We start from the raw sequence: 12,616 nt of genomic DNA, 5'->3' as shown, positions 1-12,616 counted from the left end.
ACTAATATTATGTACCTATTCGAGAAAAAATTCTTGGTTGACGATGCCGGTGGCAGGATTTAATTATGGAGATTTCAAACCGTATATTCACTAAATGAGAGGAGTCACACTCTTTGATAAATCAACAAATTTAATAAACAACATCAAAAATAATTAAAAACTGTAGTGATCATGATACAATTTAGATACTCGTATCAAAATTTGCGACCAATGTTATACTTTCTAGTACCTATTGATTCCTTTTTGCTCTCTCGAATCGTATAAATTGACTTTGATTCTATACTGTCTTGGGTATATTGTAACCCGGCCGCGTCTTACTCAAAAGGCCACAATGGCCAAAGTAGCCCAATGTAGAAGTGGATTTTTCATAATATCAGTATAGTTTGGCAGGTGTTCGTTTGCGGACCATTTATTTGATATTATTAGTCATATGGCAGCCCTAAACCGGAAGCCAACAGTAAAATGCCTAAAATAGATGAAAGCTATTGAAATTAGTTGTCCCTTGTATTATTCGAAAAAAGATAAATTTTTATTTAAAATTGATAAGTTCCCTTTAGTTTAAACTAAGTAATTGAACAATTATCACATTAAAGTATAAGGTGATTGTATTCCTACATATTTGGCAAATTGCCATGAACTTCCGGTGCAAGATAAAGACACACGCGGATCTATCGAGAAAAGAACGCGAATAATCATAAAAATAACTGAAAAAGAAAGACTTATTTAGTAAATTTACACTGTCTGTTTTTAAAATGTCCAATAACGGTGCTCCGGACTCTTGGGAAAGTCAAGCTGATGTCATAAGTGAACAAGGTGCAAAAGATTCGAACGATGTGTCTACAAAATTTTCCACGTTGAACGTTAATGCCGTGGAGTTCGTGCCTTCTTTTTGTAAGCCTTCTCAGGCCGATGATGACGAATCCCCCACTACACCTCAAAAATCTGAAAGCGACTCAACAAATTCCGCCGGGAGTCCCGTCTTGAACGGTAAGTCAGATGTCTTGTCATTTCCTATCTGCATTGAAGCTTTAGGATTTATAAAACTTATTCGTAATTCGTTGTAATACCGTACGATTCTGTTACTCGACCAATACCAACTAAAAATCAAACGGTTACTTAAGCGGAACATACGTTCGATGACTTTATTTTTTTTTTGTGAATCCAGTTCTAACGGGTTATTTCTCGACACGCGGCGCGCGACTTTATATCTATACAGTTTTAAATCGGTATTTCATAACTTTCTCTTGGTTGAATATCGATAATTATCGACAGTTTTTGCAATAATCAGGTGGATAATGGTAAAAGGTGTGTATATATTGTTATCAGTATTTTAATTTGTAATTAAATAGGTTGTTTTCTCTCATATGTGAACAACTTTTACTTGCATAAGAATGTGACACTGTATTTAACAGATTGCTAATGTTTTCTAGTTGTGTTAATTAATTTTCTAGATAGACTTACATATTCTGTAACTATTAGTAACTATGCATGTAACAACATGAGAGACAGCAACATGCCAAATAATAGATCATCTGATTGTCATTCTGGTAGTAAAAGTTTTATTAATCTATTTAATTTCATTAATTAAATGCATTTTATGGTGTATGAATAAAATTTTAAGAAATTGTTTATTTGACATAACCTTAAATTTATTAGATGATGTGTCATGTTGTGTTGTTGCAAACCTTTGTTCTGATCTATAAGTGATTGTTAATAGAATTATAATTTACATTAACAAATTGGAATCTTCTGTACTGCACAGTGAAAGTGAAACCTTATTAGAGCAACTTTCAGCTGTTCTCCAATATCAAAGTCAATACATAGAATTAACTGGCCGTAGGTTGTGGTGATGGTGGTGCAGAGAGTGGCGATGGAGGCGCCGCGTCGGCTTCGCCTCGAGTGGAAGAGCCGCCTCCCGTTCCGCCGGCTGGCGCCGTCGCACCGGCAGCGCCTGCAGCAACCCTGCCTGTCCCAGCTGATGTCTCACCCACTGCTGATAGTTGGGAGGCAGAAGCTGATGATGCATTACTAACCCCTGAAGAAAACAATGAACCCGAAGATGAGGAAATTGAACAACAAGTAAGTTTCTGATATAACCCCACATTTTGTTATCTGCCACATGTGGCAGATATAAAATCAAGTACTAAAATCCATGCACTCTAACAGATTTGACTGTGCATTCATGGGTAGTAATCTGCTTTTTCTGTCAATAACTGATATTGTTGAACAGATTACTGGTTGCCTGGTTTCATTCATCATGACATTATGGGTAGCGACTTACAGGCGTTCCATAGCGACATTAATTCATGTTGCTATGTGGAACAATGTTCCAATAATGCAAACCCTGTTATAAAGGTATAAAATATACAGATATAAAAGTTTTCAAACGTTAAACCTGTTGGTATTTTGGTATTTTAGATATTAAGAGTTCTTATTTAAGTATAAAAAATTATTCCATGGTGCATCATGACTGTTTGTAACAGTGAAAGACTTTCCTACCAGTTTCATAAGCCTTAAAAACATTAAGTACACTGATTTTATATAACACTGAAAATGTGGAAAGTATATTTATGATTTAGTCCAGATTATTCCGTACCAACTGTTATTAATTACAGAGTGGTGGTGATGATAGGTATTATTAAGCTGTAGGCATGTCTTATTTTCCTTGTTACTTGCAACCCATTTTGTAGAAATATAGTTGACGGTCATTATAAGAACTTGGGTTACTATTTGTTGTATATAATGTATGTTGCAGATATAGAATATTATGGCTTTTTTATCAATGACTGCCTAAAAAGTGATTATTTTATAAAATTTTAATATATTTATGGCAGAGTAGACTGATCTGTAGATTTTATGCTACAAGTTACATCTAATTGATCACATTACCAAATTTTATTATTATTGATTCAGCGGGTTTTGTGTACAAGTAAAACATACAAATTAACCATTTATAATATTAGGACATGGACAGTTATTGCTGACCGTTTAGACAAGTAATAAATAAATTTTCCATATGTACTGTATTTTCCCTTCATGTTAACTAATACATTTTAAGCCGCAGGGGGTACATATACAGAACCATTCTCTTCACTACAGGGTGTGCACTTAAAGTAGAATTGAGGCTTTTCATAATAATTATATATGCCAATGTATTACAACATAAGTTTCTGTAACTATTTCTTTGATTTTATTTAAAGAAGTTATGGTACAGTATAGCTTAGTTTAATAATGGATTAATGTACAATACCTCCAAATTTTAACTCCATCATAAAATATCAGACAGACTTACAGCTTCTTCATTATAGTAGTTAGTATGAATTCTTTATTACTGGTATTGGCAACCTACTTATAAAAGCACTTGTATGTATTTTTATCCAGGTCAAATTTATGTTTAAAATTAATAATGTACACTAAATTATGTGTATGTTGTTCATAACTTTGTCACTAAACATTAAATTGGCGAATGCTTATCAAGCTTGAAAACTTATATGGTGAACAAGTTTGTAGGTATTATGGTCTCAAAAGTTTCCAAGCTATTGGAAATATGACGGTATTGTTGCTAACCTGTCTGTTGAGTCATTGTCTGTGCTACAGTTCATTACATACACAGGTCTTGTAGCCGCCGCGTTAATATTATTAGCGAGTTAAAATATTCCAAGTACAGATTTTATTTTTTATTCACAGTGCTCATTACTTATTACTACAACACTGAAACGCCTTCGTATTTTTATGACGTAATTTTATACAAGATAAAGGTGTTAGCTCATATCGGCAGCGGACGTCTCGCGGTGATCATTGTGTAAACAATCTCTTTATTTTAGTCTAAATGACGATTAAGGTAAACAGATTCATGTATGGACGTGCTTTTTAGCACATTTTTGATAAATTGATATTACAAAATTGTGAATTGAATATACGTTTTCTGTTATTATAGGAGGATGGCGAAATTGCAAAGAAAATCCCCAAAAAGAAACCGCCGCGCGTGGAAGACACTTGTAGCAAAAAGGAACACGTCAATGTTGTATTCATAGGACACGTAGGTATGTAAATCGTAACCAAACAGTGAACCTTAACCATTTGACAAAGAATGCTTTAAATGACAACTTCTTATTTTTAGATGCTGGAAAGTCTACTATTGGCGGTCAAATTATGTCGTTGACTGGCATGGTCGACAAAAGAACCTTGGACAAATACGAAAGAGAAGCACGAGAAAAATCCAGAGAATCCTGGTATCTATCTTGGGCTCTTGATACCAACCAAGAAGGTGGGTTACATAAAACACACTCAATTCGTCAGGTATATTTATTATTGTATTGTAAAAAAAAACTTTTCATAAAGGTAGTTAAAAGTGTACTCTCTTAGATTTGGTAGTAGATTAGGTTAAGGCGAATACATCACTCGATCGATCACCGATCTCTATCGACTATTGTGGTAAACACCATTGCAATAAATATTTATATCTTTTTTTTTCTATTTAGAACGTGACAAGGGAAAGACTGTAGAAGTCGGAAGAGCATACTTTGAGACTGACAAAAAGCATTTTACAATCCTCGATGCCCCCGGTCACAAGAGCTTTGTACCTAACATGATCGGTGGCGCTGCACAAGCAGATCTCGCTGTTTTGGTAAGTACACATATTATTAACACTATGTTGCTGTTTGCTTATTCGGGATTTGTCATTGAAAGCATCAAAACACCACGTCCTGGGTCCTAAACTTTTTATCCATCACATATCAGTGGTGAAAACAGACCTCACACTGCAAACAGATCTAACTTGACATTAGTGCAAACAGATGATTATGCTTTGTGCTCGTAAATCCCAGAGTGCTAGTCCATTCAGTGGTAATATGTTCATTGGACGAAAGATAAAGATTCCTAATTTACTGTATTGAATAGCAATAGGCTTATTTGAGCTACTTACCTCATGCCTTTAAGGATTTAGACTTCCGCACGCAGTGACCTATGGGGATCTTCCAAAGACCATGGCCATTGTGTATTATATAGGTAAAAATGTTAATCAATATTGTGTTAAACTACTTTTATCTGTAATGGTTTTTGGTATTATTCTTTTTAGGTAATATCGGCCCGTAAAGGAGAATTCGAAACTGGTTTCGATCGAGGGGGACAAACTCGTGAGCATGCTATGTTGGCGAAAACCGCTGGCGTCAAACATTTGGTTGCACTTGTCAACAAGATGGATGACCCAACTGTCAACTGGGACGAGAAGAGGTGTGTAGTAGATCAAGACATTTATAATATAAGTTTGTAAACACATTCAAGGCAATAATAATCTGTTTATAGAAAATTATGTAATGTGTGTTCCTACTTTTTCTAGTCAGTACAGTTTTGTATCAAATGCTTGTATATTATTATGTTGATAGTTGTATAGATGCACACACTCATGTTGTTAGAACCTTGGCATATTTCACTCGAAGCATAATAACACAAAATCATCTTTATTTCAGATACAATGAATGTCGAGACAAGATCATGCCTTATCTCAAAAAGTTGGGCTTTAACCCAGCAAAGGACCTGTCCTTCTTACCCGTTTCCGGCCAAACTGGACAAGGTCTATTGGAAAGAGTGAGTGGATACTTCACTAAATTTTTGTTCATTTATTTAATTTAGTTTAATTAAATATAGTAAAATAATAATGAAAACCATAAGATGATAGGTTTAACTTGTAACTGTTATTAAGGTTTAGCATAGCTTACTTTATAGTATTTATTTATTGTAAAATGCTAAATATCTTTTGTTTCATCAGGTAACTGAAGAAATTTGCCCGTGGTACCGTGGTCCATCGTTCATCCAGCTGATTGACGAACTACCGTCGCTCAATCGCAAAATGGATGGTCCTTTCATAATGCCCGTTGTCGACAAATACAAAGACATGGGTACCGTCCTCATGGGAAAGGTGGAAGCAGGAGTCACCCGCAAGGGACAAACTCTTTTCCTTATGCCCAATAGAGTAAGTTATTTATTTCTTTACGTAATTCGGAATTAAACCATAGAAAATACAGATTTAGCAGCTGTTGAATATGACCAGTCAAGCCTACCTAAAGCGGTCAGTGTCATTCGCTCTTAAAAATTTAATGTTTGACAAATACTGTTACTTTTTACTAAGTCAAAGGTTTTGTTCTCAGGTTCAAGTAACTGTGGATCAACTATGGTCGGACGACATCGAAGTAACGTCTATCGGTCCTGGTGAAAATGTCAAAGTTAAGCTCAAAGGCATAGAAGAAGAAGATGTATCTCCTGGTTTTGTTTTATGCGACACTGCTGAACCTATCACTACTGGAAGAGTATGTATTATTTATTTATTTAAGACTACACACACAATGTACAAGGACTTAATAGCTGAGGACATTCCCAATCAACCCTAGAGTGATGCAAATAAGAATTTCTTTAGCCTATGTACAGATATCTAACATTTACAACATTTTGATGTACACTTTTCAATCAATCAATCAAATTCTTTATTGCATAAAACATGGTAACAAGATGTTCAATAAAAAGTTATGTACAGCATGTTTTGCCGTTTTTACCGGCGCGCAAAAAATATTACATGTCATTACTATCAATTTAAGTAAAATCATATCAATTTTCATAAATAGAGATTAAGAACAATAAAATTAAATGTCATTTCTTTTTCAAAAAGAGCAAAAAAAAAAAAAAAATTATATGTCATTACAATAAAGTCGTATTAATTATAATAATTATAAATGAAGAGCAATAAATATTAAATGTCAAAATTATTTTCATTTAGGAATTCATGTATACTATAATAACATTTATTTGTCAGAATGGAGAATGTTAACAAATTTGGATTATTAGCTCTCCATATTCTCTGTTAAAAATAAAAAATACTAGTGAAAGAATTACTTTGATACGTATATTAGTTTCCGATTTATAAGTAAAACAAGTTGTAACCGCGCGAGTCGGTGTGACGTCATTGTACATTACGCTAAGTCTGGCTCACATAGTCTTTTTTAATAATATTTACTATTATTACACTTTAAATGTAATAAGCAGACGAAAACACAACAAAATACTGCATAAGCTATTACATCTACGGCTGTAGACTTGATATTAAGCGGGACGCGGCCCGCGCGGCATGGTGTACTATGACGTCACGCTGTTAGCGGGACTCGATATTTTTTGAAACTTTGAATGCTTGTAAAATCAAAACTACTAGGTATTTTTGACTAAAACAAAAACTAGTTTTCATGTACATGTACAGGCTTTACTGAGTCAAAATTTCAAGCGATTTGGCATACCTAGTAACATTCTCCATTGTTTTCAATTTATGTTTAAATACTTTTACATTACATTTTTTTATATCATTAGGAATCTTATTGTATATTTTAGGCGCCATACCTAATACGCTTTTTTGTGCCAAAGTTGTTTTTGCTCTATAGAGACACAGTCTATTACTATTAAATTTGCGCCTGTTTCTTTTTACCACATCAGATATTTGTTCATTACATGTTTACATGATATGTATAATCGGCATGGATGGCCTATTTACACGTATGTGCATTTGTGTTTTTGTATTGTGTTTTTATGTTCTAGCAAATACACACTGTCTTGTATGTTATAACTTTTAAAATGTCGTTGATTATCGTGCTAATATATTTATGTTGATATTTTCCAGGTATTCGACGCTCAAGTAGTAATCCTCGAACACAAATCTATTATCTGTGCAGGATACTCAGCTGTTATGCACATACATTGTGCTGCTGAGGAAGTCACTGTTAAGGTATGTGGATATATTACATTAAATTGAATCTGATTTTTGTTTTATTTGATAAAGTCTATCAATCGATGAATGCCTGCTACCCCCACGTAAAAGTTTGTCACGTTGCGCCGAAGCGAGAGCGCTGGACAAGCGATAGAGAGGCAAGATTGGCCTAAGCCGTCCAATACTATCCTAACCGTCATATCTTTGCAATCGTTCTGTGCTGGGAAAAATGGGATGCGGTGCCGCCGGATATGTGTTAAAAGGCTATCATTTATAAATATGTCTGAAATTAACACGTGTTCATGGGAGGTTCTAGCATATGTTTGTACCATTGGGATAATTTTTCATAAACATACCAGTGCACTAGTACAATAATATACTTACTTCCTGTTTGTATGCTTACAGGCTCTAATTTGTTTGGTCGATAAGAAGACTGGTGAAAAGTCAAAGACGAGACCGCGCTTTGTGAAACAGGACCAGGTCGCTATTATGAGGATAGAATGTGCAGGAGTTATTTGCTTAGAACCGTTCAAGAAGTTTGCTCAAATGGGCAGATTCACATTAAGAGACGAGAGTAAGTATCTACAATATTTATAACACTACAGTCTACAACAAAATTGTTCGTTTTCGACCGACTTATTACGTATTTTCTTTACCAAATGCGTACCAAAGTATTGTAGGAATATTTTATAATAACAACATATTAATATTTACTGTATTTGTTTCAGATAAAACTATCGCGATCGGAAAAGTCCTAAAAGTGATCGAGTAACTTGGCACTACAATTTGTAATTTAGCTAGGATAGGCATTTCCAAAACCTATATCAACAGAGAATGCATGTAATATGTAATCTTCTACTTTTTGGTATTACTATGTATCCGAAAAACTCAATTGTATTTGCTTATCAGGAGCACCAAAATTTTCATTTTCCTATTTCTCAATTACATAGAACAGCTAGGCTTTATATAAGAATACTTACGTCACAGCCATAAAGCGAAAAATATACTGAAATCCTCACGATGCTCTTATAATCCATTCCAAATGAATTTGAATATCTCATGATTTCGTAACAAATGTACTATGTATGTGTTACGTTACGAACTGTTGAAAATGTCTTATGCGAGTATGCCTTGTAATAGTAAATTTTGCTTTAAACCTACATTCAAGAAACAATTAAAATAAAGCAGTTGTTTCATATAGTGTAATATGTCCAATATTCACCTGGAATGGATTATGCTGTTCCCTTACAAGTGGTAATTTTGCTTTTATCTATAAGACTTGTTAAGAGATTATAGGCCAGTTTCACGCCCTATAGATAAGTGTCAGGTAACATATGCGCTGGATAAAGTAAAAGCAAATTTATGTAAGCAACTGTTAAAATTCCACCTGATTATATAAGCTTACCAATACTTATTTATAAGTGGTGAAACCGGTGCTATATGATATTGTATTTGTGGTTGTGGCTCAGATCATCAAATAGTAATAGCTAGGAAAACGCACTCCCTAAGAAAACTCATTTTAAAATAAGCTCATTAATTTTGCTTATTTCAATGTTTTCCAAAATGTTTTATTATTCAGGCATTCAGTTGTATTTCGTAAGTTGACCTGTAGACAAAGAATCAGCTAGGTACAATTATCGTACAATGTTAGCGAAATAAACACTTGCCGAATTGAAATATACATATTCGTAGATATCACTCGGAAACGTGTTTGTTATACATACAATTTATGGAATGCTTCTGACTTGACTGTGGTTCGTAGATTTGGCTTTTGTTTCATCTTATTTTATAATTATGTTCATATAGTAATATTATTCTGTTATCAGAGTACTTGTTGTTGTAAAAAGGGAGGATTGCGCAATTTCCTGGACTGTTAGGACCAATATTTTGTAACTATAGAACCCATTGGTCGTAAATTTGAAGCCCAATGTTGTTGCCATTATTGTTAAACAAGGAAAAACAAGACCAATAGAGGTGCAAATGAAGAAAATACCTAGTAAAATGAAAAAGAGTATAAATCATGCTGAACTAATGAGAGAAACTGCTCCTTATTATTTATGTACATTCACATAACATATTGAGCTTGTCTGAGGAGAGTTGAAACATCAGCGATCCTATGAATTAGAATTAAAGATTATATTAGATTATATCTTTAAGTAGTTCAGCTTTTGTTCGTTCTAGGGTCTTAATTTATTTTTTAATATTTCCAATGTAAACAGTACATGCATTTGTAGAAAATCCATTTGGTGGCTTGTATTTCATTTTCTGTATACCCACATATATAATGTTGTCCATTCCTGTCGAGCATCGCGTAGAATTTTAGTATACAGACGCATGAACAATACCTATAAATTTATTTATTACGAATACTATATTATTTTGTGTATGTTATAATACCAACAGCAATTATTTTATTGTAACACTATCACCATCATACAGAGCGAGGTTTTCGATGGATAAGGCTCTCATGTAAATTGTTAGAATGGTCATCCACTTAGTGTTGGTAGAGGGGTAGTGGCCATTATGTTTAATTTTATACTCTGGTGGAGCGAGTAATCTGCTTTATCACTACTCAACACTCACTAAGTGTGTTCTTAATTCGGTGATCACCCTAACACATATTTATACTAGTGATTATAATATTTTCACATATTATGGATATAATGGTTATTATAATACTGTTTCCTATTTTAAAAACAAAATTATGTTTTATTTTAAATAGTTTGCTATAATTACAGTACACTGTTTAACGATATACATATTAATTTCAGTTAAACCTAAACATTTTATTTTTGTTTATCAACATTAGCTCGGCTCGTATGTATTTTAATGTTACTTATTATAATTTGCAATATTTTGTTTATCGAATTATGCTAATAGAATATAATTTGTTGCCTTTAGTGACCAATACATAGGCGGATCAAACAAAACAATCGCCATACATAATGAGCAGTATCAACAGCAATATGTAAAAGAAAACGGCCGCGATGTCTCCTGGCACGTACGCAGCTCCCTTATTGCAAACACGAAAAATTGAAACACATACACACTTTGTACCAGACGTTTTTAAGATAAAGATACGCAAGCTTTAGTCGATGTTTGCAAAAATCTACAATCTACCCGTACATAAAGTATTAATCTAGGGATCTAACTAAAGTACTTACAAAAAGATATGTAAAAGGGTTCGCTTTACAAATGTTATTTCTTACAACTTCGGCTAAACTTCCGAATCGTTATGATAATGTATATTATGAATTTATAAATTGTCAGCTTTTTTAATATAATCATATAATTAATATGTAGAGGCGTATGTATATTTCCAATATTTTGTGTATATCAGTGGACAAGATGTGAGGCGTACGTACCCCCCGACCCGGTTCACCTCGTGCTTTTGTTTCTGTCGACATGCTTTTAAATAGTAGAGGGGAGTAGACGAGAGTCTGGCCGCCGCGTCGTAGTGCCTTTGTGTTGCCGACGGGGGGGCCGCGTCCGCCTCGCTCGCGCCTCGACACGAGCGAGCACAGGCAGGCTGCGACTATATTATTTTGTTTAAAATAAAATTTTATTAATACTACTGTACTTATATTTTTAACATGATCCCTATACATGGCAAGTCATTAACTATTTCTGCTTAACTCATATTAGTTAAACACTGTAGGCAATGATAAAAGTGACTAAATGCTTGTTTACATTGACTAGCGTTCGCTCTGGCGAACACTGCTGGCTTCTGCAAAGTCTCGGTGGTCAACTTGAACACGAGCTTGCGACGTGAAGCGCGTCTGCTCACAAAACATTATGGGAAATATGATCATTGACATAGATAAAGGATTTCAAAATGTTCACTAAATGAAGTACCGCGACAGTCAGTTATAAATGTGGTTAAAATAAATTCATTATTTACTACACCATGTCTTGTCTCTTGCCTCTGTTTTATCTCGAGAGTGCAGCGCATCGAACAACGCGAGGTCCCGGGTCGGGTTAAATGTTATTGGGATTTCCATAACAGCCTGAAATAACAGTCAGTCCATTTTGTTTTCAAGTATTCGTCAAATGTAGCCAAATAATAGTAATATAAGTTTGGTTTTCATTTCAATGTTTAAATTGTGTATCAATCAATAATTTGTAAAGTTAGAACTTAGGCTACAGTCTGCTGCGTCGATGGCTATGCATTACACGAAGCAGCCGGCTGAAAGTCCGTTCTTAAAATAGCATAATCGAGAGTCAATGTTAACATTGACGATCGAACGCATGTTAGTAGTAATACCAGATACATAAAACTGCAGCTCTCAGAGACGACCTACCTACTCAATTGAACTTTAATTGCTACTAGGGGGATATTATTTTTGGGTATTGTCATTCCAGTTAAAACTAGCTTGACAGACGTTATTGGAAAGCTCTTTTTGATTGACTCAATGAAATTAAAATTCTCGAGTGAAAATAGTGGAATTATACCTACATGTTTCTTAGAAGTATGTACATGTAGCAAATTTATTATGTATGTAATTGAAATTGCTTGTCTACTGTCTAATTATCCAGTGTGAATGTTATAAATGGGACCGCATATAAAATCGTGATAAATTTTCAACACTCCTATTTAGGTATATGAAACTAAAGTATATTATCTAAAAAGAGCTTTTCCTGAACAAAATTTGTCAAAGATTCCAAACTCGATAAAAGGACATTTGGGTCAAGCATCAATAAATCAACGATGATGTCCTTCGCAAACCATAAGTAGGAACAATAACATATTATTATATGTTTCTTGTAAAAAAGTTAATAAGTAGTATTTTTTTATAAATAAAACGTATTTATGCTATTTTAATATTATATCTTTAATTGCAGTGTTAAAAAATGTGCGTTAAGTTAATAAAA

The 12,616-nt window shown here is 33.9% G+C and overlaps 1 protein-coding gene across 2 annotated transcripts; it reads left to right on the top strand.

The window, feature by feature from the left end:
• The first annotated feature begins 449 nt into the window (after positions 1 to 449).
• Positions 450 to 11,315, top strand: eRF3 (eukaryotic translation release factor 3). Of its 2 annotated transcripts, none has more exons than XM_076117405.1 (12): positions 450 to 987; positions 1,841 to 2,079; positions 3,938 to 4,043; positions 4,121 to 4,267; positions 4,482 to 4,627; positions 5,078 to 5,232; positions 5,469 to 5,586; positions 5,768 to 5,971; positions 6,147 to 6,305; positions 7,658 to 7,762; positions 8,150 to 8,318; positions 8,473 to 11,315. In XM_076117405.1, the coding sequence occupies exons 1-12, from the start codon at positions 753 to 755 to the stop codon at positions 8,514 to 8,516; spliced, it is 1,827 nt and encodes a 608-aa protein (XP_075973520.1). In that variant the 5' UTR covers positions 450 to 752; the 3' UTR covers positions 8,517 to 11,315. The 2 variants fall into 2 exon arrangements, with proteins under 2 accessions (XP_075973520.1, XP_075973521.1); XM_076117406.1 differs by lacking the exon at positions 450 to 987 and adding an exon at positions 994 to 1,305.
• The last annotated feature ends 1,301 nt before the right edge of the window (positions 11,316 to 12,616 follow it).

This window comes from Anticarsia gemmatalis, chromosome 8, assembly GCF_050436995.1.
Source record: "Anticarsia gemmatalis isolate Benzon Research Colony breed Stoneville strain chromosome 8, ilAntGemm2 primary, whole genome shotgun sequence".
NCBI classification, from domain to species: Eukaryota; Metazoa; Arthropoda; class Insecta; order Lepidoptera; family Erebidae; genus Anticarsia; species Anticarsia gemmatalis.
Note: the sequence above shows the minus strand (reverse complement) of the source record. Positions and strands in the feature narration are given on the sequence as shown.